General features: G+C 31.9%; 6 protein-coding genes across 6 annotated transcripts; 3 read left to right on the top strand and 3 right to left on the bottom strand.

Moving 5' to 3' along the window:
* Positions 1-600: 600 nt before the first annotated feature.
* LOC129905114 (protein D3) lies at positions 601-1,554 on the bottom strand. The gene has a single exon (XM_055980502.1). It carries the CDS (start codon positions 1,471-1,473, stop codon positions 799-801), a length of 675 nt encoding a protein of 224 aa, XP_055836477.1. The 5' UTR covers positions 1,474-1,554; the 3' UTR covers positions 601-798.
* A 1,521-nt stretch (positions 1,555-3,075) lies between these two features.
* Positions 3,076-3,896, top strand: LOC129905115 (protein D3-like). The gene has a single exon (XM_055980503.1). It carries the CDS (start codon positions 3,152-3,154, stop codon positions 3,800-3,802), a length of 651 nt encoding a protein of 216 aa, XP_055836478.1. The 5' UTR covers positions 3,076-3,151; the 3' UTR covers positions 3,803-3,896.
* Positions 3,897-3,917: 21 nt separating this feature from the next.
* Positions 3,918-8,870, bottom strand: LOC129905113 (magnesium transporter NIPA2). The gene is made up of 2 exons (XM_055980501.1): positions 8,375-8,870; positions 3,918-5,005 (listed from the first exon to the last, which is right to left on the bottom strand). Exons 1-2 carry the CDS (start codon positions 8,619-8,621, stop codon positions 4,155-4,157), a joined length of 1,098 nt encoding a protein of 365 aa, XP_055836476.1. The 5' UTR covers positions 8,622-8,870; the 3' UTR covers positions 3,918-4,154.
* Positions 8,871-11,048: 2,178 nt separating this feature from the next.
* On the top strand, positions 11,049-17,402 carry LOC129906370 (zinc finger protein 391-like). Its single transcript, XM_055982113.1, has 8 exons — positions 11,049-11,363; positions 11,562-11,761; positions 11,891-12,167; positions 13,832-13,981; positions 14,038-14,426; positions 14,497-14,595; positions 14,665-14,971; positions 16,904-17,402. The coding sequence occupies exons 1-7, from the start codon at positions 11,229-11,231 to the stop codon at positions 14,846-14,848; spliced, it is 1,434 nt and encodes a 477-aa protein (XP_055838088.1). The 5' UTR covers positions 11,049-11,228; the 3' UTR covers positions 14,849-14,971; positions 16,904-17,402.
* Positions 17,403-18,495: 1,093 nt separating this feature from the next.
* On the bottom strand, positions 18,496-19,673 carry LOC129905339 (intraflagellar transport protein 43 homolog). Its single transcript, XM_055980807.1, has 5 exons — positions 19,471-19,673; positions 19,212-19,405; positions 19,122-19,148; positions 18,939-19,064; positions 18,496-18,877 (listed from the first exon to the last, which is right to left on the bottom strand). Exons 1-5 carry the CDS (start codon positions 19,507-19,509, stop codon positions 18,616-18,618), a joined length of 648 nt encoding a protein of 215 aa, XP_055836782.1. The 5' UTR covers positions 19,510-19,673; the 3' UTR covers positions 18,496-18,615.
* Positions 19,674-22,045: 2,372 nt separating this feature from the next.
* On the top strand, positions 22,046-25,549 carry LOC129919342 (ribosome biogenesis protein SPATA5). Its single transcript, XM_056000202.1, has 3 exons — positions 22,046-22,540; positions 22,600-23,094; positions 24,036-25,549. Exons 1-3 carry the CDS (start codon positions 22,144-22,146, stop codon positions 25,511-25,513), a joined length of 2,370 nt encoding a protein of 789 aa, XP_055856177.1. The 5' UTR covers positions 22,046-22,143; the 3' UTR covers positions 25,514-25,549.
* The last annotated feature ends 279 nt before the right edge of the window (positions 25,550-25,828 follow it).

The raw sequence follows: 25,828 nt of genomic DNA, 5'->3' as shown, positions 1-25,828 counted from the left end.
TAAAATCCTGGACGAACAAAAATATTGCGGGCGGAAAACATTCCACGTGAATGTTAGTTTTGATTAAAACCTCAATTTTTTTCGGCACGAAACCAATACTTGCCCTATAAAGCAAGTAAAAAATGTGCTGTAAAAATCATACTTGGAATGATTCCATCTTCTGGAATACCTATAAATTAAAGTTTCGAGTTACTGGAAGCTAAAACTTTAATGGCAAACTATTTAAATAATGTAAAATTATGTCCTTTTAACCTTTGCTTTATTTTTTGAAACCACAAAAACTATTACCACCCATTCGGACAAAATGAACCTTAAAGGTTGAAGTAAAATTTCCCCGCATTCAATTAATTCTCAAAACTTAAAAATGAAGTCGTCAATAAATCTATCAGTCTATGGGACTTAATTATTTAGGTAGTTTCTGTCACCTATTGTTTATTTGCCTTAAACAAACTTTCCAAACAGGAAACCACATAAAAATTTCATTAATGTAACTGCCCCATTTGCTTCTCCTTACTGTCATTGTAATAAATTCAATGAACACAATTCATTCAACCTGTCTTATACATAAATCTATCTCAAAAAAATAAAAGATGAGACAAGTTAATTAAAATTTTTTGCATGCCTTTGGCATTCTCAAAAAATATCTTCTTTATTGAATAATATATCACTTCCAGATTTCAGAATTTATTGTTTATAATTTTTTTTTATAATTAATTGGAAAACAAATCAAATTACGTAATTAAAATGATACCAATTGCCTTGTTAGACAAATCGCTCCCATCTTCCACAGCTTTTTCCTTAAGCACCCAATTGTTTGTAAAGAATTGGAACATAATCATCATATTCAGCTTGATACAAATTGCCAGCCACCGGAGTACCCAAATTGTATTTTTCAACAAATTTCTGAATCTTAAAACATCCACGTCCGTCTCCACTCGTATTGGGCAATCTTTGCTCGTCAAAGGTCAATTTGCCGCCTTGTTTGTACACCAAAAAGACATAACGGTGCAGACCGGTTCCCTCTGGTGGGCCAGAGCCAACATAAGCCGACAACACTTCTCCCTTGGAGATGTCTTTGCCAGGAATGTTGCCAACTAGCCAATGATGCCATTCGCGGTAAGTTGGTTCTTTGCGACTTGGTGCATCGGGATCGGTCATGCAAAGAGTGTACAATGCACTGGCGTCGGCATTCCAATCGACTGTGGGTTGGTTTTTAACTTGAGTTGGAGTTAGTACGTTGCCTTGGTCAACAGAAACACCCGAATCGTATTTGACAGTTAGGAGCTCTTTGGGAGCAACAGGAATGACATCGGGAACGACTTCGTGTTTTTCCATGGCTTTTGGTAGAGAAGATGAATATAAACGGAGAGTTAAAGTTGGATATTTGATTGATGTGGGGGCTTGGACAATGGATTTAGTAGCTCCTTGACGAACGAGGTTAGGTATTTGTGAACGAAGGGATGCAAGAAACATCACGACACTCTCGGGCGAATTTTTCTGTTCGGTCTGTAGCCGGGTTGCAAACTGGATCAAGTATATATAGGTAGCAAAACCAATCTAGTACGTTTTTTTGTCTGCACTACTGTCAGAAAATCGAAATGTCAGTTAAATGAATGTGTTCCAAGTTTATATTGGAATGGGTGAATTCAAGGTGTATACAACTTTTTTAAAATTACTTTTGCATTAAAAAAAAAAAAAAAAAACCAAAAAAAAGTTACACATACGCCACATGGACCAACTTTAACAAAAATGCATAAATTTAATATAGGTGTTCATTAAACCGCGTAAACGTGGTAAATCTGGTGAATTGTGGTAAATGAGCTGTAAAAAATTGTATGGAAAAACTTTAGGGGTGTCCATGATAGGTGTGTTTTTTTGTTTATCTATATAGATTTTGTGCAAAAAAACGACATCGAGATTTTTGAAATCAAAGCAATTTACGTGTTAAAAACAACAAAAACTTTATCTGTATAGATTTTTGAAAAATCCAGATAATTATCCAGATTTTACTTTCTCTCGATAAAAACAGTAGTGCCAAGGTAGTTTAATTGTTGTGTTCATACAGAAATATCTAAAAATATTAATATTTGAAAAAAACTCTCATAGAAAAAAATAATCAAAAATTTGTTTGGCATGGTTGCATTGAAATGTTAATATCTCGAGATATACGCAATGCACTTTTCAGATAAAAGTCTTAAATGGATCCTGATAAGATTGTTGAACAGATATGTATATAAAATTACCAAAGTTTTTTCGAAAAATTAGAAATAAAATTAAAAACGTTTTCACATTAGATTTTTAAAAAATCGAAAAAAATTCAATATGGCTACATTCAAACGCTTATAACACAAGAACGACGCAACTAATGTTAATGGTCATGGTCTTAAAATGTAGCTAAGAATATATAGATAATTTTTGGTTTTTTGTGAAAAAAACAATTTTTTTGAATCCAACATGGATGCCATGGCCATATGAAAATTTTTGTTTGCATCCAACATGGATGTAATGGCCTTCCCACTTCGGAGTTAAAAAAAAAAAAAAAAACAAAAGCAACATTTTTGACAGACAGCTGCCAAAGTATATGTACAGTGGTGCCAAATGTTTGCATGGATTTCAAAAATCCCGATGTCGTTTTTTTGCACAAAATCTATATAGATAAACAAAAAAACACAGCTAATATTAGCCGTTTTTTATTATCCCACATGATCCATATAGATCATTAATTAACACGTGTTACAATAACTACATGAGATCTTGCTTTTCATCAGGATCACGATTCGTGATCCTTATGAAAAGCAAGATTATTGAAAAGCAAGATCTTGCTTTTCATCAGGATCACGATTCGTGATCCTTATGAAAAGCAAGATCACGCAATTTTAAGATCTTTCGTAATCAGAAGACAAAAATACTACTCAATAATGCATTTTGTATATACATACAAAAAAAAATCGGTGAAAGCAGCTGTTATATTAAGATTGTAGATTAAGTTCAAATGGTAAAATTAATTCGTGTTCAAATATCAAAAAATTAACCGTATTCAAAAATTTATTTTATTTGAACACACTTTGCGTTTGATTACTACTTTTATCAATGAAATACAAATCAATCAACGAAAATCTTAAAATAAAAGTAATTTCATCACTGTATCCAAATGATTTTTTCCGGCTCAAGAATTCTAATACGAAAACTGTTTGAATCAACTAACCAAATCCTATTTCGAAATAAAACTAACGTTCGTTATTCATCAAATGCATCAGAAGTTTTTAAAAACCACGGTGTAGTACCAGAAATTATACCAGTTGCCCCGAAAGAACTCTTAAAAGTAACCTTCCCTTCTGGAGCAACGGCAGATGGAGGTAACGATCTTACTCCCACTCAAGTCAAAGATCCACCAAAAATAAACTTTCAAACCCAATCAAGTCACTTCAATCTCCTTTGTTTAACTGATCCGGATTCTCCCAGTCGTGGAAGGCCAACATATCGTGAATGGCATCATTGGTTGGTTGGAAATATTCCTGGTGATGATGTTAGTAAAGGAGAAATACTATCCGATTATATAAGTCCTTGTCCACCCAGAACATCCGGTAAACATCGATATATATTTCTTGTTTATAAGCAAGGTGGAAAACTTACTTTCGATGAACCACGTTTGGGCAACAAACGCAGCAGTAATCGTGAATATTTTAGTATAAAGAAGTTTGCTGAAAAATATAAACTAGGCAATCCGATAGCTGGAAATTTGTTTCTAGCCGAATGGGATGAATATGTTGAACAAATTTATGAAAACTTATCCAAATTGTGAATAAAATTAATGTATTATGTATTGATAAAATTTTCTAGGTTGAAAAGGAAATAAAACAACTTTCTGTTATATTTTTATAAAAACCAGTCAAAAATTTTGTATTTCTCTAGCAGAAATGGGGTTATCTCTTTTTGTGTTTTTGTTTTGTTTTTAATATAAAAGAAATACATTATGTATAAATATTAAATAATAATAATTAAACTTTCTAAAAACGTTCAACGTTGAACTACTACTATCACACTAATGTCGTTTTAGTTGCTAGCGTACCAATATTTGGTTCAAATATTTACTGGGAAATGCAAATATTATTATATTGCTCTTTTCAGTATAATCAGTCGAATTATTTCTTTCGTCAAGCATTACGATACACTTCTCCCGAACCATATGAGTATCGACGTTCTTGTCTCGACACCAAAATTTCATCATCATACTGAGCAACTTTATGAATTTTCGGTCGCATGATTCCACGAACATCATTAAGTGATATATCGAGATCTTTGAATGCATTTAGCATAAACACAGCAACAATAACAACAAGAAATCCGCAGATATCGCCAAGAATATCTTCGAATTTCATGTGAGTGAATTCTCTGAAGAGAATAGCCGAAGCAGCTATAACCAGCGAGGTAAACATAACATAATAAATCGGAGTAACTATGCCAGTGTTGAAGATGTCCAAAGCTTTGTTAAGATAGTTCATTTGAATGGCAATAAATGTAACGGTGACAATGATCAAGAACCAAGGCATCCATGTTGCGAAGTTATTAACTTTACCTGAAATTGTATCACGAATGGCAAGTCCCAGAGCTTTACATGACATAACAGTCAAACTACCAATACCCGAGCACAAGTATATGTAAACCATTACGTTTGAATGGCCATGTCGTGGAGCTATAAAGAGTGCAACAAATACACTACTACCAATTATGAGCATCACATAGAGTATGAATCCGGGATCGAGAAGTTTATCGAATAAAATTTGCAAGTCTTCGATTTCTTTTTCTTTCGGTGAATGCAATACGATTATTGTTGATCCCAAAATGCATAGGAAACATCCAAGCTTTCCAAGTAGATTTAGTTTTTCGTTGAGGAATTTTGATGCCATTACAGCTGAGATAATAACGGATAAAGCTCCCAAAGGTGTTACTAATGAAGCTGGTGCAAAAGCGTATGCTGTGAAATTTGCTGCTTCGCCGATACCCACTGAAACGATAAAATAAAAATGTAAGTTAATTGGATTTGAACGATGTGCTATGAAATAATAAAATTGAAATAATAAAATGAAAAGCAAAAACAAGGGAGGGGGAGAATGTGACGAAAAGAAATAAAACAACGAGAGATGAATAATTGTATGCAAACAGTATGAAAATAATCTTTTTTATAATTTTTATAAGTTCTATGGGTGTGCGCAATATTTTCTCTTGAATACAAATATGTGATTACAAAAATGCATTACGTGTCTTGATATCATGAATTTAAGTCGATACAATAGAATGTTTGTAGCAGCTGACATACGTGAAATGTAACAATTTTCAAAACAAAACAGCTAGTTAGACTAGAGAACTCTAGATGGTATCGGTTTACTCATTTTAAGTCTGTGGTCTTCAACTTAAATCGCAAGTGATTTCCACTAAGATTTTTTGCCTTTTAGCTGTATGATTCAATTTTTATCATATTCATCTCATGTGGGGTTCTACTGCAACGTTTGACTTGTCGTTACATTACCAACTTGTTTGTGAAATTCAAAGCCACTTTCACATTCTATGGATATCCGATACGTCTACTCAGAAGTTCATTATTTGTCTATTTCATTTATTATTTTAACTGTAGCCATTTGCAAAACAATATTTGCCGTGAAATAAAAATTTAAGGTAAACTATAATATGCGAGTGAGCTGTTGAATTTAGAATAAATCGATACAGGCGATGAGTATATTACACAAAAAATGCATTTAAACAGAGGATTGAAAGTGAAACGGCCACAGTACTAAAAGAAGCACGACAATGCTCGGCCACTTGGCTTTAAAGTCTTAATCCGTCCGCCGACTCCCCAAACAACAATCTTTCCAACTAAAACTTGTTTTCATAAATGGTACATGACCTAACTCAGCATTATCAGCGTATAATATCGCTTTTTTGTTTATTGGTTTGTTGTTTAAAGTAAATTCTGATATATTTCGGTTTTATAATCTTGAAAAACAATGATTACCACACCAGTAGAAAAAAAATCAACTTGTCATCTCATACCATGGGTGCTTTCATAAATACATGGTTGCGCAAGTGTGACGAATGCAAAGCTTTCATTAATGCAAATGACAAAAGTGTCAGGTGTTCATAAATGTAGAACGCAAATATTTGCAGCGCAATGTGCAAATATAAAATTTCACATGCATTCTAAATTTATATTTTAAAAAGCGACAAATATCTGTATATGACAATTGTAGTTTTTTTAATTGTTTTTATCTGCTAAAAGCCTTTAAAAAACCTTGTGAAATCCATATCGCACGTTGAAAATGATAGTGTCACAACTAAAAAACACGATTTTTCAGAAGAATTAAAATAAGAAAATCATAAAACTAAATTTACATATAAAACAATTCTTCTTTGAATTCGAATTAGTTCAAAATCGACACTTTTTGAGTTGTATCACTATCTTTATGAAAGTGCGATATTTAAGAAATAAATCCAAAGTAAAACACATTCGCAAATATTTTCTCTGACTTTAGTCTAATCACAAATGACAGCATGTAAACAAAGCAACCATACAATTATGAAAACACCCCATTTCTACAAGAAATTACCTTACGAGCAGTGCCTATGCAGCTCTATCTGAAGATATCTTGCGTGTCAACGAGTTTCGTGGTGTACCACGACATTGAAAATGTTCAGAAACGTTAGGGACTAAATATTTAGTCAAGTTTCTCGTCTCTGATTGGTGAGCTGTCCTTCCAATTTAGGCAATTTTATTGGAAAGTTGGCTGGAAAGTTAGGCAAGAAAAAACTCCCTAACTAGATTTACATGTCAACCTAAATTTCCGCTCACAAAATTCTTCTTCTACATTATTGACGACAGTCATGATCTCGAATGGGATGACAACTCTCCCACTTTACTGTTTTACACTACGGCTCCACGTGTGGGTTTCGCCGGGTTGACGTCAGGAAACGTTGGCAGGCCTACCTGTTTTGTATGGTTCCATGCCTAAGGCCAACTGAATGCAGTTTAACCATCCAGCTCAAGTACAATTAGCTTAACCACACATTTATGGATAAATTTTTCATTAAATCGAATTGTTTGCGTGCTTTAAAAAAAATAAACGGATCCCAATCTCTAATGTCTTGCTACATTAGTTTCGATCTTTGTGGAATTCACAGTTACGAGCAAATTCAATACCCCAAGTGTGTCATACTGCAACCGAACAAGAGCGTTGAAAAAGGGTTATGATTTAGACCTTAAACAAAAGATCCAAAAAAGGACATAATGGGATTAGGGCAGAAATGCAATATCATTCCTGATGAGAAATTATTTTTATAATAAATTTTAACGAAGTATTATTATTATTTAACGAAGTAAAAACTCCTGATACAAGCAAATTTTACATTACAATAGAAAATAGAAATAAAACAATACAAGACCATGAGGCTTGCCGCCGATTTCTAAGGTCAACCAGGCAAACACTACAGGCCGATTACTAGTGTGAAGCAGATACGTGAGATACGACAGATACGACAACAAAACTATAACAGTGCCGAATAAAGGGAAGAAGAAGATTCGAAGGCAAAGTTCGCAAAAAAAAATTTCTTGTAATAACACAACAATTGCAACCGATGTCATCAGGCTATATAAGTACTCAAATCTTATTCATATTTAAATCCTAAAAAAAATGCGTCTTCGTTTTTTTGTTAGAACTATTGTTTAAATCAAATATATAATCTAAATAAACACCCAACAAAAATCCCCAAAATACTCTAATTCTCTAACCCAAAATGTATTGATTATAATTTCTTTATCTGGCCACTGTGTCGTTATCTTTCTCCGATACAAACAAGTATCGGCATTTTTAGATTATTTTTTTTTATTTTATCAACTAATATTTCCAAATTTTTCATAAAATAAAATAAAAATCGTATTCGAATATCACAGATGAAATTGTTCGTGTTATGATTCTCTTATCAATTTTTGCAAGACTACCTTGTTCAACCTTCAGAAATTTTATACGCAAATTGAAGTTCAAAATTGAATTTTTATATTTGAACTTTTTTTGAAAGAAATTTCGAGTATGACTCAGGGAAAATTAACATTTTTTAAATTATTTTTCTGTTCAATTAACCTAATTGATTAGCTTCAAATAAGAGATAATGAATAGAAGCATAATTGTCGCTAGCATATAAAGTAACCCAATCTGAACTCTAATGACTTAAAAATGTGTCACATCATTTCTATGAAAGGAAGCCTTATAAGTACATTACTTTGTGAAGTCTTCTTTACTTTTCTTATTGATATGAAATTATGTTAAATAATATATTGTTAGAGGTTACTTAGAGACATTGTGAAAAACATATAAAAAGAACTTACTTGTTAGCAATCCGGCCCACCATATCCACTCGCGTAGGTATCCAAATCCTCCAGAACCTGCCCGAACTTCGCCCAATTTACTCAATCTTAACAATGCCTTTTTTTTGATAATAAAACTTGAGCCAATAAAGAAGCAAGAAGATATAGCGAGTCCCAGGCCAATGTAGAATTCATCTTGTGAATATAAATCCGACAATGACATGGATGTAGGTTTTGGTGTAGCAGGAGATGAAGCTGTCGAGGACATTTTGTTGTTTCTTGTTTTTGTGTTTCCTTGTTTGTAAAACACTTTGTTTTTGTATGATTCCCTTTATAGTATTTGGGTGCTTATGAACTTTGAAATATTAGAACCACAATCAATTCGTAGGAATTAATGAGTCATATTAATGCGGAAAGAAAGAAAAATAAACTTCTCTTGTATTTACAAAAAAATGTTATCACTTCTACTTCTAGTTTGAAATTGATTTATGATTTTTTGCTCACAAAGCCCATGGAATCGTTTTTTTGAAGTGTCAATTTTGTTTCTATTGTGAATGGAACTTTTTTTTTTTGGCATTTCGTAGTGATGTACTTTTTTTAGTTTATAGTGTTATCGTGTTATGATTTTATGTAATCGATAATCTGTAGGAATGTACAAGAGTTATCGAAAATCAGAAACTTGTTTTGATAAAAAGTCATAAAAACGAGGTGTGCCTATTGAGGGTTAATAAAATCAAATAAAACAAAAGAAAATTAATGTCGAATTCCTTTCAATTGAAAAATCGAATTTTCGGCGATCTCGAAGCGAAGTTTTTCTGAAAATCATGTTCCATAGAAAAAAAAATCGCCTCAAACGAAACAGAATTCGAACTTTTTTTAATCCCTCTTTTTTGAGAGATTTACACGGATTTGCACACACACTTGGAACATTTGACATTTCTTAAACGTCAAACTGAAAGTTTTCTTCTTGTTGTTTGTTTATTTGAGAACACCAACTTCAAATAAAGAGTAAATTTTAATTGAATATTGTATTTTTATTGCGGAAAAATATGAAATAAATAAAAAGAAATCAATGTGCGATCAAAATATATTTTTTCCTGGCATAGTTCTTGTGAAAAAGTCAAATTACTGTGACTTTTCTTCTCGTAATTGTCGTCATAAAATTTTTTCTCTGTAAAACCACAGCATACGGCCAAAATAATAACCTTCTACCTCATCTTCACTCAGATTTTAATAATAATTGCAATTTCCCTTTGATTCTGATTAAAATAAATTTATATTACCGAAGAAAATAAACAATATTATTGATCAAAGGAATCTCTGGTTTTATTTTGCAGAAATTGTTTTGGTTTCAGCTTGACGTTCGTGTAAAAATTGTTGTCAAATGACACACATACAATCGCAAAAAGAATTCGGTCTGTTTTCATGTTACTTTTTAACACCAAAAATTCGATTTTTTTGAGGCGATTCAAAAAATTGAAAGGAATTCGACATAAGTAAAATAAAATAAAATAAAATAAAATAAAATAAAATAAAATAAAATAAAATAAAATGAAATAAAATAAAATAAAATAAAATAAAATAAAATAAAATAAAATAAAATAAAATAAAATAAAATAAAATAAAATAAAATAAAATAAAATAAAATAAAATAAAATAAAATAAAATAGTAGAAAATTAAAAACAAAAAATTAAAAACTACAAACTGATTTTGTGATGATTTCCCGAAATGGAAAAATTACGAAAATGATGCAGAAAGCTTATTTTTGGTATAAAAAAATAATTTGTAGACTTATTTTTATGTACAAATTGTGCTAGTGAGAATATAAAATATTAGGTGTGTTTTATATTTGCAAGTCCGAATAAAATTGTCTTAAAAAACTATAACAAACTTGTCACGATGAAAAAAGAAATCACCGTTGTGCTTACGATAATTCATACAAAAGTATCAAAAGGGACGTTTTGGTATTTTTTCTGGGTAGACGAAGCAGTTCTTTTCAGAGTAGTTGTCAAGGCAATACTAGCGATTTTGAATGGAACGCACTTTCAACGAAATCTTTGCAATCCTCATCTATTCAGGCAGAAGAGCATGAGTAGTTCTAGTAGTAAATTAACTAGATCGCATCTACTCATGTCATGAGTACACTACCACCATAGTATAAAAAGAGAAGGTATGATCATTAGAAAAAACTCAGTATCGAGAACTGTCAAAACTTATGGCTACTTAAGGTTTTGACAGCCCAGGCCATTGAAATTGTTGTTGTAAACAAATTTGTCTTGGAAATTGTTGTTGCTTTTGACTTTGCCAAACGTCAAAACCTTATTACCCCATTTTATAAGATGGCGGCTCTAATGATCATACCTTGTCTTTTTATACCATGCACTACCACTGCCAATATTTAATTCTTTTAGCCTGGTACGCTGCTCGCGCTAAATTTTAGCTCCCATACAAATTATCGAAAATTTTTAGCCGAGATAAAATGGATCCCATACAAGTTATCGATAACTTGTATGGGAATTTTATCTCAGCTAAATTTTAGCGCGAACAGCGTACCAGGCTTTTTCCAAAAATAAAAACCAAAAAACCCTTCACACTCTACCCTATTATTTTATAAATCTATCGAAATAATCGATATATCTGCCCATACCTAAATTGACATTTTTCTTTCATAAACATTTCAACCAATACAAAAAAGCAGCTGTCGCTGTCGTTGTCTGTCTGTCGTCGTCGTCCACCACCAAACCACAAAAGTTGCACTTCGGCAGCGTTTGTGTTTTGTTAAAAAAAAAAACTTCTTTCTTATTTTTGATAAATAAAAAAATCTATTTTATAAAATACATAATTGGTTTTTTTTTACAAAATAAAATTTAAAATATGGACTCAATACAACTCTACGAGTTCCATAAAATGTGTCGAGTTTGTCTAAAAAATGATCTACTCGTCTCAATTTTTAGTCCAACTTTTCTTGTACGACCAATTGATATGGTGGAAAAGTTGAATATTTTCAAGGTGAGCAACAAAGAAATGTTGAAATACAATACATACAACAAAAAATAAAGAAGGTCGCTCAATATTTTTTATTTATTTGCTACTATGTACAATTTTATTTCTTTGTTATGAAGCAATCTTCCATTCACTAATTTTTATGTTTTTTTTTTTAATTACTTTGCTATTATGCAAAATTACATGCGCCAATGTTTATTATAGTTTAATCCAGACGATAATCTTCCAACAATGCTGTGCCAATCGTGCCTATATCGGCTAGTTGATGCTTATAATCTCAAACAGCTTGCTGAATCCTCAGAAAGTCGGCTACATGAATATCTCAATTCAACCAACCAACTTGGGGGTTTCGCAAAGCCCTGCATCACAATTTCTTCCATATCCAACGATCGTTTAAGTATCGAGTAAGTTTTTTTTTATTATATTTCTTTTTCCCTTCTGTATGTCTATCTTTTCTCTGTGTGTAACCTTTTTGGTTTGGAAACTTTTTATGTTGTAACTTGAATAATTTTGTAATTTTTTTTACAATTTAGAAACCATGAATCTACATTTTCCTCTGCACAATCACAAATAGACAGGGATGATGATATATATGATAATATTTGTGATATATTCGATCGTAATAATTCAAATGATATTGAAGTTGAAGATGATGTCCTGAATGATGTCGTGATCGATGTTAGTACGCTGACTAGATCAGATGCTGAAGATACAATACAAGATACTATTTTACTTAGTGATGATTTGAAACATGAAATTGAAATTGAAGAACCCCCTACTGTGGTGACAGCAGCTATAACACCAAAAGTTGTAAGTTTATCATTCTTTTTCGACGATTACACTAGTTTATAAGGGTTTTGTTGCCAAAACAAAAATATACTTTTCTAAAGGTTTTTGGTGTGCTGAACTTGAATGCTCCCGTTTTTGAAATATTACCGTTAAAAAATGCAAAAAACAATAGAGGAGACAATGGGCAGGTTCATAAACGTTAGGGACTTAATATTATTTAGGTAACGGGCAGGTTCAGAAACGTTAGGGACTAAATATTTGCAATTGGCAGGTTCAGAAACGTTAGGGACTAAATATTTGCAATGGGCAGGTTCAGAAACGTTAGGGACTAAATATTTAGGTAATTTCTCGGTCTCTGATTGGTCAACTGTAAAAAAAAATCTTTCCCATTTAGATAATTTTATTGGAAAGCTAACTAAAAAGTTATGCAGGAAAATTTTCCTAAAAATTTTTTTTGTCAACATGACAGCTAATTGTTTTCAATTACAGAATTACGTTAGCAGATTTAAATCTATTTGTGTGAAAAACGAGTTAAAAGTGCGTTATCGGCTATAATTAATATTATTATTTAATGGAATTATGTTGTTGGTGAAATATTTCCGTTAAAAAAAATAAAGCGAGAACGTCTATCAGGAACAAAAGGTTTTGTAATAATAAAATATTAATTTAATTTTTCATAAAACAAATTAAGCAAATTTCATGTTAACAAAATTTATAAGCAAAGTATACAATACTCAAAGTAATAAACACTCTTGGAGCGTGTTTTCAACTTTTATTTACTAAAGTAAAGTGAAATTTTGTGTCTGCCCCATGCGATCTGTAAAATTCTTAAGTAAATTTCGAAATTTGACAATAACATCATATCCAAACTAATTTAGTAAATTTACTCAAATTTCAGTTCAGAAAATGCCTACATATCTATATTTTCTGAACGTGTCCAAAATACCAGGTATTGAATAAAATTATTGGAAAGAACTGTCACTTTCTTTTATTTAAAAAATGTTTTTTTTTTCTTAAAAAACAAAAATTGTTTTAATATCAGTTTTCAGATCTTGAATTGTTAAATTTGGTTCATGTTTTTTTTTTTTTGGTTGATAATACTCTTGCAATTTAGTATTTTTCCAACCAATGAGTTTAAAGCCATTTTAAATAAGATAAAAGGGTATGACTAAAGAAGAAAAAAGTGTGCGTTAATTTTGAGCATTTTTAGTAACAGTTTCTATAAGAGCTGTTTTCCTTCTTTCAAGACCTGTTTAAATCTTTCCTATATTTTTTTTAATGCCCGAGATATCTTCAGTTGTTTGGAATATTATATCTACCATAGTAATAATAAAGTCATTATCTCCTTTATGATATATGAAGCCTAAACCCACTTACTTCATCTTAAGATAGATAAAAAAGATATCGGAAAGATTTAAACAGGTTTTGAAAAAAGTTTCTTATAGAAACCGTTACTAAAAATGTTAAAACAATTTTCCTTATATAAAAGAATAAGGTCTTAAGTAGTCAAAACATTTTTTTTTTTTAACTTTCTAACGTTTATATTTCAAAAACGGATTATTTTTTTCTGACTTCGGACTCGAGTTAAGTACACCGAAAACCCTTAGAAAAGTGTAGTTTAGTCTCGACAACAAAAAAGTTAAATTTTGTTAACCAGTGTTATTAATAATTCTTATCATTTTCAGAGTCCCAAAAAAGGACGCATAAAAAAGAAAGAAAATAAACCGCTTAAAGTTCCTGAACAGTGCAATGAGTGCGGCAAAATATTTGAATATCCCCGTTACCTGGAGTCCCATATGCGCATCCATACTGGCGAAAAACCTTTCCAATGTGACGTAAGTTTTTTCAATTATCTTTCCCTGGAGACTATTTAATACTTTTTTCTTTATAGATTTGTCATAAAAGCTTTGCACAATCAAGTAATCTTGTTTTACACTCGCGTGTTCATACCGGCGAACGTCGTTATCAATGTGAGATTTGTAGTCGATTCTTTACAACAACCAGTAATTTGAAGGCACACAAACTAACTCATTCGGAAGAACGTGTTTATGAATGTGCGCACTGCGATAAAAGATTTAAAACTCAGCGGGATCTCGTGAAACATGAGCCTGTTCATCGTGAGACAAAAGACATTGTATGCGAGATTTGCAAAAAGACTTTCTTGAAAATGTCTTATCTGAATGTACATGTTAAGGCAGTGCATAAGGGAATTAAGAACCACAAATGCACTGGTTGCAATAAAATATTTGCCAATAAATCAAATTTAGTTTGTCACATGAGGTTAGTCTTGGGTACCTATTTTCTTCATCAGATTATTTTAATATTCGTCTTTATGCACATTTTTTTATAGAATTCATACTGGTGAAAAGCCATATCAATGCAAAGATTGCCCATCGAGTTTTAATCAATCTTCAGCGCTTGTTAGACATTCCAAGAAGCATTTAAAAAAGTAAGATCAAACTATATAACACTGTTATGCACCAAAACTTATATCTATTCTTTTTTTTTAATTTTGCAGAGGTCCTCCAATTGGAATACAATTAAATGAAAAAGTTGAATTAGAAGACGACAACAATATTCCCCCAGATAACAGTATTATGGAAAATTTTTTACCCACCGAAGAGGAAGTAAAAGTTGAAGAATTTCTTCCAAGTGTTGTACAATCTAGTCTTCTTGAGTTGGATGATGCCTTGAAGTGGTAATCATTCTTAAAACAAAATCATATATAAGCAGCTTTATAGAAAAAAAAAACATTTCGATGGGAATGTTAAGTCCTGAGGAAATACTTCATTTTATATATGTATGTATATCTCCGCATGAATACGGTAAGTGTTTTTTTAATTTTATTTTTTTTTTATTGAATCAAGCATTCATTTTTATTCTGAAAGCCTTGTATGTTAAGTTCAGTGGTATGTTTCTCAAAAACAATAATTGATCAATTTCATTTACCCTATCTTGTAGAGTATTCAGTATTAATATACTAAAAATAATCATATTTAAATTAGCAGTGTTATACTTCATTCCATAACAGCTACCAGTTCATTCAACTCAAAACATTTCCATTGTCGATATGAACTGTGTTTTACGTCAATGAAAGTGTAATAATGCAATAATTGATTTGTTTTGACTCTTATAACTTCCGAAGATTACCTTCCGCTGATATTAATCGGTGGAATGACACTACAAGAATGAGTTTTATAGCCCAATTCTGCTATTCTATAAAGTGAATCGAAATATTTCCTCTAAATTTCAATAGGAAAGTTGTTTCCGACTTTATAAGAAATACCAAGGAATAAAAAATGTATTTTATTTTTATTTTAACCGGAATTTAAACACCTTTTATTTTAGACTTTCACGTGAATCAAACAACAAAATAAGGGTGTTATTTCAAATATTAACCGAATCGAGACAGTTTTACTTCCGACGAGTATTCAATACACAACATGGCTTAATGAATAAAGCTATGGACTGTAATGCCGGGCTTCTGGGTTTCACTTGCTAGTGTGCATTTTATTTAGGCGTTCGATCTTCCTATTCATTAATGCAGCTCTTGCAGAAATTGTTTGAAAGCAACCCCAAGTGGAACCGCACTATATCAATAGTCTGGTTTTCGGGGGTAAAAAACGCGGGCAACACAACACAACACAACTTCAAATTCTAAATATAAGGACTGATGCTCTGTCATTTCCCCTTAGCCTGAATACTCCAATCTCGAGGATGCGAAAAATATAACTCGAGAATTAGGGGGGTCCAATTTTTTGATTTTTACATTTCCGTTGTTCCCCACTCAAAAATTGATTGCATATGTGTTTTAAATTTCAAGCTTTTTAGGTGAAGTGTAAGTGGGCGCTCAACATGCTCAAAGTTTTTGCTCAGATGCTGTTCTAGCTAGGTGCTCATGCCTAGTAATTAATTTTTTTATTATTAAGTGAATTAAGTTGTGACGTCGTAAAGTTTTTCATGATATGTTTTTTCTTTCATAAAAAACTACTAGTTAAGTGATGTTTTCACAGATTTTTTTTGGTCATTTACTTAATTTGCTTAAAGTTAAAACAAAACAGAATTAATCAATGAAATATGAATGACTCAAAACCAAAGAAACATGAAAATCATTTACTTGGTTGTCGGAAGCATGCGTGCTTATCATATTTAAGCCAAATTCCAACTCCAAGCCAAGTCCTATTACCATACAATCAGATATTAAGGGTAATAAAGTCTAATATTTCAAGGCTGATGAGCGCCCTCCTCCTTTTACTTTTGAGAGCTAAAACTTTCAGCATATGTTGGTATAGATGTCTGTAGCAAAATAATGGGTGGGGAGGTAATGAATTATATGGTTTATTTGTTTGCCTTATAACGTGGACCACACTACTCGAGATATGTATAAGCTTTTTTAACCAACCATTTCCGCTTAGAGAGTATTGAAGTCTTGGTTATTAATTTATTAATAACTGAGTTATAATTGTTCTTTCAAAACTGTACACTATCCTTTGTTTACGGTCTTTAACCCCAAGTTTCTGAAAATGATGGGTCTAGCAATTCCAGATAATAATTACAGTTTATCATATCCATTTGACAAGTTTTTGATGCAAAATAGTTGAGAAATTAATAATAGTGTGTGTATGTGTATGAATGAAATATAAATCGTGTGATATGGTTATTGGGATTTTTTTACTCATTAACTCTACATAAGTATTGATTTCATATTTGCAACCGCAGAAATTTAAAAACAATTTATTACTTCTATCTTTTTACAGCATTTCGTTGTGACAGTATTTTTTTGGCCCTGAGATGAGCTAGTCTACAACTTGATCAGCGGTCTTCCTCAAACAAAAACAGTATTTGTTTTTCGTTTGATTTAAAAATAATTAAAATAATAATGAATCTCTTTTTTAAAAATTTAATCAAATATTATTAAGCTAAAATTTACAAAATATATAGCATACAAACACAATACACACACACCACACATCCATGTGGATTTTGACTGATTTTTTGTGTAAACACATTTTTTTTTATTATTTTACCATATAAATTTTACCATATATATATATTTTTTTTTTACTTTTTTATTGAGTTGCACGAGGAGTTTTTTACCAACTTTTTTTTATTAATTTCTATTTTTAACTCAGAAGTTAAGTTTACTTTAAGCATCTCTTTTTTACATTACTTAATTTTATACATGAATTCTATAATAAAAAACAATACATTATGTATACTAAATAAAGTCGAACAAATTCTTGAAAAAAACAAAAAATTATTTTAATATTACAAATATTTCAGCATAATTATAATTACTTACAGCAGGAAGTGTGTTAGTTATGGTATGATAATGTAATATTGATCGAGTAGGAGGGTTAACTGCGAATGGGTACAACTATTACACTGAACATTTGGAAAAGTAACAAAAACTTTTCTGGCGAGTATTATATTCTAATGGATAATACCATTATTCGTGCTGGGTTTATTGAATGCGAAGGGTTTATTGGACTTAAGTGTGCTCCGCTAAGAGCACACTTAAGTTTTAACGTAAATTTAAAGGACAATTTTAAGCGCAGGGTTAACGAAAGATATTCAGTTCATAGAAATATATATGAACTGCTTATGAGTGTTGGCTTACAATTGTTTTCTCAGAATATTTTTTTCCTCCAGAATTTATTTTGCGATCTTGAACCTCCTCTGAATTGTTTGATTTTGCATGAAATGACATATTATAAATTCCCCTGTCAATACTAATAAATTTATTTAAAGTGTCGATACTAATAAATTCTGAGGGAATCTATGATCATTTTCCCAGGGAAATCTTTATTCAAGATACCCCCAAATCATATAATAAAACGGCAAACACTTATTTTGTGGTACAAAATACGTGGCCCACAAAAACCGAAGGGGCATAAATTATATACGGAACGATAGGAAATTTTATCTAGATGTGCAGAATATATACTTTATTTATTTTTTTTACCGAAATAGCTAAAAACAATAAATTAAAATTGAGGAAAAAAACAAAAACAAATGAGCTGAACCACGCCCTCTCCCTTCTGGAAGTGGAAACTTCTAAAAGCAAAGACGAGAACCTTCGAAAACATTCTCGAATTTCGAAAAAAAATTAAGTGTTGCATATTCTTAGTAGTAAATAAAGTGATTTATATAGTGTGCTTATTTGAGCATAAATAAAAGTTACAGTTGGCACTCGAATTTTGAGTGCGGGGTCGGCTAGTATTTCTTAAATTGTAATAATGCCAAAGTTTATACCTGTCTGTACCTGTAACCTGGAAGCAAATACATTGTACAAATATAAATTGCAAGTTATTCGAAAGCCATGGCAAATAGCATCTTTAAGTCCATTCTCAAAAGTTCAAATCAAACGTTTTATTTATTTAAGGTGCTAATTTTCACATAAAATTACAAATTTAAAATAATATTTTGTCAGCAAATTGTGCATAGTTTTTTTTTTATTAAGATAAATTTAAGTAAAAGTGTGTGTTATTTCATCTGCAGCAATTTCAATTTTGCCTTCAATTGTGGTCTTATCCGAATGAATTTCAGCTGTAACATCTGTGAATAACTTATCCCATTCCCACACTTCATCAGCTTCATCTAAGCTATCTTGAGCTTGAAGACATCGAGTTAAAATTGTCAAATCAACATCTTCGATAGCTGAGAATGCATTTTGAGAAAGTAAATCAGAATTGAGTTCTTTCAATGTAACAACACGATTCACAGTGACCCTGAAAATTATTCATGAAAAGTAGGTAAGCAATAATGCAAAAAATTAAATAATTATTTTACGAAGGTGGCTCAACGATTTCATTCATTATAATATCCTCTTTGACATCATCCAAATCGGGAATAATAGGAATATCTTCTTCCGGTGGTGAGCTATCATTAGATTTACTCGATTGACGAAATCGTTCACTGTAATAAGAGTTCATATGATAAATAAGGCAAAAAAGCTAAAGGTTATTTTTATACTCGTCTAATAAGTTCTTATTCCTGTGCCTAAAAAACAAAAACAAAAATTATATTGATTAAAAATTCAGTTCTACATAATTGGTATACAACTTTGATGATTTCAATCCACTGTCAGCCCATCCTCCAGAAATACGTCTTGGAGGCAATTTCGAATCAGAAGAATCGGTTGTTGTATCTTGATTGATATCAATGCTAAGGTCTAAAGATATTTCTTTTTCTGGAGTCGTAGGAGAGCCTGATTGGGGTTTTTGTTGACTCGAACGACGACCTTTGCGAGCAGTTGTCTAATTGTATTTTGTTTTGTATATAAATAACCTTGCAAATAATTAAAAAAGTTATTTTAATTTACCTTCCTTATTGAAAGTTTTAATTCCTCCGCCCAATCCATATTGAAAGTGTATTAATTTCGTTTATTAATAGGTGTTTATTTTAAAAATAATAATTTGTTCCCTTCTTTTGCTTGTGTCCAAACAATTTAATTTTTATTGTTTATATTTGTTTTGTTTATTTTTACCTAAAATGTAACCATAACAACAGGTTGCATTGGTGCACAGGGCAGGTGCAAAAAAGTGTTGCCGAAGTCCTTACCCATTTTAGTAGTAAACTTACATGCAGGCAGGGGTGTCGTTGGATACAGCATTGAAAACATGCATTTAACGTGAAATTGAAAAGTGATTTCAATTCACTTTCGATCGAATTGCGGAACATGGGCGTTCATGTTAATTTTTCCTTACCGAATACTAAATGGGTTTTAGTAATTTGTATCACTATGAGCTTGTTTGTATTTGCTGTCAACTTTATTTTTTTACTTATGTAGGTATTGGTTTCATGTCGAAAAAAAATTGAGGTTTTATCAAAACCCAACATTACGATGATGGAGTATTCCGAAAAAGTGGGTATCGCAATTCCGTCCGTGCGTCTGTGCGTCCATCTGTACACATTTCCACAGCCTAAACGCGGAAACGGATTTTCTTCAAATTTGGTACAGATGACTTTCATGGAATTCTGAAAGTTGGTTTTTTTTTGTTTTTTTTTTTTTTTAATAACTCACTTAGAAAGTGTACCTCCCATACAAATTTTTCAAATTATACCAAATAACTCGAAAACAGCTCTATCGATTTTGATAAAGCAGACGTAATATTTAAAGCAATTACAACAAAACTGCATTTTTAGTTTATCTAAAAAAAGTCAAATAAAACAAAAATTTTCATTTAAGAAAATTTTGCCCTAAATGTCGGCTCTTTCCCAACATCAACAACATTACTTTAAAATTTATACAAAGCCAGCTCTTAAAATCTACCTCGCAGATAAGAAAATCACATTAAGTAATGTTTTGTTTTTATTTAATAAAGCAATCAGGAAGCATGCTTTTCGCAGATCACGCTTAAATTTAGTTGACATTTTCTTTATTCGTTTTTCATAGCTTAACTGTGACAGATAAAAAATCTATAGTTGGAAATAGCCCCGTTCCATTGAAGGTGGAGTAGATCTAGTACTAAAATTAACACATGATCTTCTACTCGAGGAGATAGGAATGTGTAGTTGTTGTACTAGATTTCTACTCACGAGTAAACTACCAGCTCCAATGGAACAGGGCTAATGAAGGCAAGTCACCTTGACCTTGACTAGGGATAACCCTGTGCCAAAGCCTATCCCTAGTCAAGGTCAAGGCGACTTTAAGGTATGCGGTAGCGCCGTAGCGGTACGGGTACTTGTATGAAAAACATTCCACACCTGACTATTGATGGGTGTGTTTTTTATTACCACCGGGCTTAACTGGTTAAAAAAAAACGCCTCGGGGCTTAGCGAGAAAAATTGGCAGCACTGCATACTAAATGTTCCGAAATCAGCTGACACAAAAAAATATAAAGTTGTCATATTTTTCGCTTTTGGCTTTTCTTGTGTGTTTTTGAAAAAAAAGTTTAACTAACTATTAAATAAATATTTAAAATCACAGTACACATAATAAGGTAATATCTTTCGAACGTTGTCAAAATTTGTTTGTCAAAAATGGGCACCAATCTGTCGCCTTTAATTTTTATATTTCAATCGCAGTAAACAGGAAATTTGTTTTTGTTTTAATTTATAAAATGTCATTTGAAAAAATTATAAATTAAAAAATAACAAATTTTCTTCGTGCTTCAACGCGGAAAATGGTGAATGATTGTTAAAAAATTAGTGGTGTGCGTGGTTTTTCGTTTTTTGTGCGTTTTTCGTCGGTAATTAAAGAAATACGAATTTCGGTAGCTGACATTGGTCGCCAAATTGTCATATTTTGACAATTTGGCGACCAATGTTAGTTCGGAAGATATTACCTTTTTATGTGTACTGTGATTTAAAATAATAATTGTAATTCCAAACATTATTTTTGATGTTTTTAAACAAATTCTAAACAATTTACGAACAAGTTAATTTGGTAGCACAGATTTAAATCTGTTGAAAAAGTTAAGCCCAGAGAATTCTCCGGGCTAAAGCCTGGTACGCTGCTCGCGCTAAATTTTAGCTCCCATACAAATTATCGAAAAATTTTAGCCGGGATAAAATGAGTCCCATACAAATTATCGATAACTTGTATGGAAATTATATCTTGGCTAAAATTTAGCACGAGCAGCGTACCAGGCTTAAACAACTAAGCCCAAGGGGCTAAAGTGTTATTGCATTTAACATGTAAATTGCTTAGCCCCGACTGCGTTTTTTGTTGTCTAGTTAAGACCGGTGGTAATAAAAAACACCTGATGTTCAAGTTTGCAATTTTTTTCATACAATTACCCGAACCTTTACCGCATACATTTCCGGTGTGGTCAAGTTATGTCTGTTTTTATTACTCCAAAATAGTACGAAAAGTACTTTTTTCTAAATAAAGATATTGGCAGCACTTTTTACATAATTTTTTTGGCTTCACTTTTTTTGACATTTCAAATGTAAACAAAACAACACCTGCTTCTAGTCCCTTCAAAATCCACTTCGAAGACAACCTCAAAAATAAAGTTAGAATTTGTTTATAAATTTCTCCTTCAAAAAAATGCCTCCAAAATCTTCAAATAAGAAATCCCAAGCCTCTTGGTTTGCCTGTGACAAATGCCATAAATCTATTATTTCCAAAGATCGAGATAATCACGAACAAAATTGTTCCAACCAAGATAATGCTTGCTTCGCCTATGACTACATTCAAGATCACCGGCTTTACACCATGAATTTTACAAAACGAAATTTTACAATTGATGAATTAAATGATACACCACCTAAATTTGTAAATAATTTGGTTTTCATTAGCGAAGGTGCTATGAAATTATGTGGATTCCGAATTGGTCAACCCATTGTCATACGTTCGAGAGCTAACACAGAACTTGCATCTGTTGTTCGCTGTGCTTGGCCAATTTCAGAAAAATTTCTTTCTACTGTGTTTTTCAGTATTGAAGGTATGTTTTGGGATCATTTTTTCTTTGAACTGTATCACTTTATGTTTAATATTTTTAAGATTTTGAAACAAACTGGCAAAGCTTCATAAACACTCCAATTAGCCTTGAAAAGCTCTCCAAAAGTGCTGAACCAGCTAAAAGAGTTTGTCTAAAATCTACAAACCAACAAGACCTTGAAAATTTGTCTCTTTCTGATGTCAAGCTTATGCTTAAAAAGCAAATGAAGGATTCAATATTTATCAGTGGCAACAAAGTCTTTCTTAATTTCTATAATAAGCAATTGGAGTTTGTTGTGGCTTCCCACAACTCTTCTCTTATTGAATCAGAAATCACTTTAGAATCTGAACTTGAAAGACTCAGTCTAAAAGACAAATTCTTCACTGTTGTCAATTCCACTTCAGTTGAAATAGAAACAAAAAATGTGGAATCTAAAGGCAATTATGACCTCCAATCCTGCTCTTTTAGAAATGGGGATATTGGGGGATTAAGAGAACAATTGCAAAAGGTTGAAGAATCAATGCGAATAGCATTGGGATTAAATAAATTACCAAAAGGTTAGTTTGACTGATTTGTTTATTAATTACACTGGTCGACAAAAAACAAAAAATAGTCGGGAGCAAGAACTCTATAAGATGATTTTAATTAACCCTTTCCCGGAGTAACTTTTTTTTTATTTTTTTTTCACTAGAAAATTACAAAAATCTTAAAAAAAAAAAGTTTTGATATTTCCTGATGACACGCCAAAACGAAAAAATAATTATTGTACATTGTATAAAGAAACTTTTAAGCTGAGATTACAAAAGTTGTAGTCCATTTTTCAGTAAAAAATAAGTAAAAAAATAAAAATGCCCTTAAAAACCATTGTTTTTGCCACCAAAAAGGCTTATTAAACTATTATTTAGATTGGAAAAACAAATTTTGTTACTAAAAACATGTTAACATATTCTATAGATTGCAAAATCATCATAATAATTTTGTAGTTCTAAGATCAAGGCTATTTGAAAAATTGAAAAAACCCTCACAAATACTGCAATTTTTAACTTACGTTAATTTTAAAGTTTTGATTATTGCAAGAAAAAATAAAAACTAATTATTTGGTGGTTTCATGCTGAAACCACTAGGGAGCAAAGGGTTAACTTGATTGTTTTGAATTCAAAACTGTTTTCTAGTTTTTGAGATCTACTAATTTCTTTTTTTTCGCTATAAAGTCTCAAAAACTAATTTTGAATCAAATGCTTTTTGATGTTTGATCTAAAATATATTTCCGTTATATTTTCCTTTTTTTTATCCAAGTGAGTAGTCGAAAACTGTAATTTACTTCAAATCTGCTTCAAAAAACCAATAGTCACGCGTGCCAGTGAAATAGCATATACAAATCTTTTAGAAAATGATGGTTTGGTTCAAGCTCTATTTTTGTTGCCGACCAGTGTTATTAATAAATGGCGAGGTTTTATCAATTGTTTCTACTTTTTTAAAAAATCCCAATATTTTGCAGGTGTAAAAGTTTCGCGAGGACTTCTATTATTCGGTCCAACAGGCTGTGGCAAGACAATGATTTGTGAAGCAATGGCTAATGTTTCTTCAGCTCAAGTAATTCGCATTAATACCAGCGAATTATTCAGCAAATTCCTCGGAGAAACCGAGAAGAATCTTACTCAACAGATTGAAGCGGCATTTCGTCACTATCCGCAACCAACTCTCATCATCGTTGAAGACATTGAAAATCTCTGTCCCAAACAAGAGACCAATGAGACTGTGAAACGTGTCTCGGTTGCCTTTCTCTCAATTTTGGATAGCTTTAATCTGCGCCAGGATGCGACTAGGCTATTTGTTCTAGCAACAACGGCAAATATTGAAAATCTGAATGCAGGAGTTCGACGATCTGGTCGCTTAGACTGTGAGGTTGAGGTTCCTGCACCTAGTCCACAAGCTCGTTTGGAAATACTCAAATGTCATCTAACCAATATTGAACATGATCTAAAGGATGAGTTTATCACGGAAGTCTCAAACGTTACACACGGTTTTGTTGGTTCAGATCTTTCAAATCTCATCTATACAGCCTCTTTGAATGCTGTAAAGAATGGCCGAGTCAAAATCCAAACAGACGATATAAATGATGCTTTGAGTCAGGTCAAACCAAGTGCAATGCGAGAGGTTCTTATCGAAAATCCCAATGTTAAATGGACGGATATCGGTGGACAAGATGATCTTAAGCATAAACTCAAACAAGCAATTGAATGGCCTTTACTGTATCCAGAGAAATTCACTCGTTTGGGTATTAAACCTCCACGGGGTATTCTTATGTTTGGTCCACCTGGTTGCTCGAAGACATTAATCGCCAAGGCCTTGGCTACAGAAAGTAAGGTAAATTTTCTTTCTATCAAAGGTCCTGAGTTATTTTCTATGTGGGTGGGAGAATCAGAACGAGCGGTTCGTGAGGTATTCCGCAAGGCACGTCAGGTTGCTCCGTCGATAATATTCTTTGACGAAATTGATGCTATTGGTGGTGAACGTGGTTCCGAAGGTGGTGGAACTTCAGTCAAAGAACGTGTTCTAACACAACTCCTAACCGAATTGGATGGTGTTAATATTTTAAAAGATGTTACAATTGTTGCTGCAACTAATAGACCTGATATGATTGATAAAGCTTTATTAAGACCTGGTCGAATTGATAGAATTGTTTATGTACGATTACCTGATGCTGAATCACGACGGGAAATATTTAAAATAAAATTGAAGAAAATGCCTTTAGCAGAAGATGTTAGTTTAGATGAATTAGTTGCTAGAACTGAAGGATATTCGGGAGCAGAAATTCAAGCAGTTTGTCATGAAGCTGCATTAAAAGTATTGGAAAATGATTTTGATGCTCAGAGTGTGAGTTGGAAAGAATTTGAAGAGACACTAAAAACTGTACAACCAAGAACTAGTCCGGAATTGCTGAGATTGTATGATGATTATTTGAAACAAAGTTAGTTTGACGAAATACATATTTTTGTACAAGATTGTTTATATTATGTATTTTATTAAGTTATTGATTGCTGATAGCCGTTTATATTAATAGCCTCTTTCAACAACATTAATCTTCAACACACAAATCTTTCAATTTAAACCCATTTGAAAATGTTACGAACTGAACCTACTTCATGTAGCTGTGGTACCCTTTTTTATATCCAAAATTTGTTTGCATACATCCATTTTGTCTTACCTATTTATTTTTGCTGGACCCGTTGGCGTTAGGAGCCATTTCAGATTTGTGCCAAAAACAAAAAAAAGTAGCTACAAACCCAC

The sequence above is a fragment of the Episyrphus balteatus genome, chromosome 1 (genome assembly GCF_945859705.1).
Source record: "Episyrphus balteatus chromosome 1, idEpiBalt1.1, whole genome shotgun sequence".
Taxonomy (NCBI): Eukaryota; Metazoa; Arthropoda; class Insecta; order Diptera; family Syrphidae; genus Episyrphus; species Episyrphus balteatus.
Note: the sequence above shows the minus strand (reverse complement) of the source record. Positions and strands in the feature narration are given on the sequence as shown.

Coding starts and splice junctions, on each gene's coding strand:
- LOC129905114 (XM_055980502.1), bottom strand. CDS start 1,473: ATGTTTCTTGCATCCCTTCGTTCACAAATACCTAACCTCGTTCGTCAA.
- LOC129905115 (XM_055980503.1), top strand. CDS start 3,152: ATGATTTTTTCCGGCTCAAGAATTCTAATACGAAAACTGTTTGAATCA.
- LOC129905113 (XM_055980501.1), bottom strand. CDS start 8,621: ATGTCCTCGACAGCTTCATCTCCTGCTACACCAAAACCTACATCCATG. Junction 5,006..8,374: donor GTGGGCCGGATTGCTAACAA/GTAAGTTCTTTT, acceptor TTATCGTTTCAG/TGGGTATCGGCGAAGCAGCA.
- LOC129906370 (XM_055982113.1), top strand. CDS start 11,229: ATGGACTCAATACAACTCTACGAGTTCCATAAAATGTGTCGAGTTTGT. Junction 13,982..14,037: donor AAAAACCTTTCCAATGTGAC/GTAAGTTTTTTC, acceptor TTTTCTTTATAG/ATTTGTCATAAAAGCTTTGC. Junction 14,596..14,664: donor TCCAAGAAGCATTTAAAAAA/GTAAGATCAAAC, acceptor TTAATTTTGCAG/AGGTCCTCCAATTGGAATAC.
- LOC129905339 (XM_055980807.1), bottom strand. CDS start 19,509: ATGGATTGGGCGGAGGAATTAAAACTTTCAATAAGGAAG. Junction 19,149..19,211: donor AGTGGATTGAAATCATCAAA/GTTGTATACCAA, acceptor TTTGTTTTTTAG/GCACAGGAATAAGAACTTAT. Junction 18,878..18,938: donor GAAATCGTTGAGCCACCTTC/GTAAAATAATTA, acceptor AATAATTTTCAG/GGTCACTGTGAATCGTGTTG.
- LOC129919342 (XM_056000202.1), top strand. CDS start 22,144: ATGCCTCCAAAATCTTCAAATAAGAAATCCCAAGCCTCTTGGTTTGCC. Junction 22,541..22,599: donor TGTGTTTTTCAGTATTGAAG/GTATGTTTTGGG, acceptor AATATTTTTAAG/ATTTTGAAACAAACTGGCAA. Junction 23,095..24,035: donor ATTAAATAAATTACCAAAAG/GTTAGTTTGACT, acceptor AATATTTTGCAG/GTGTAAAAGTTTCGCGAGGA.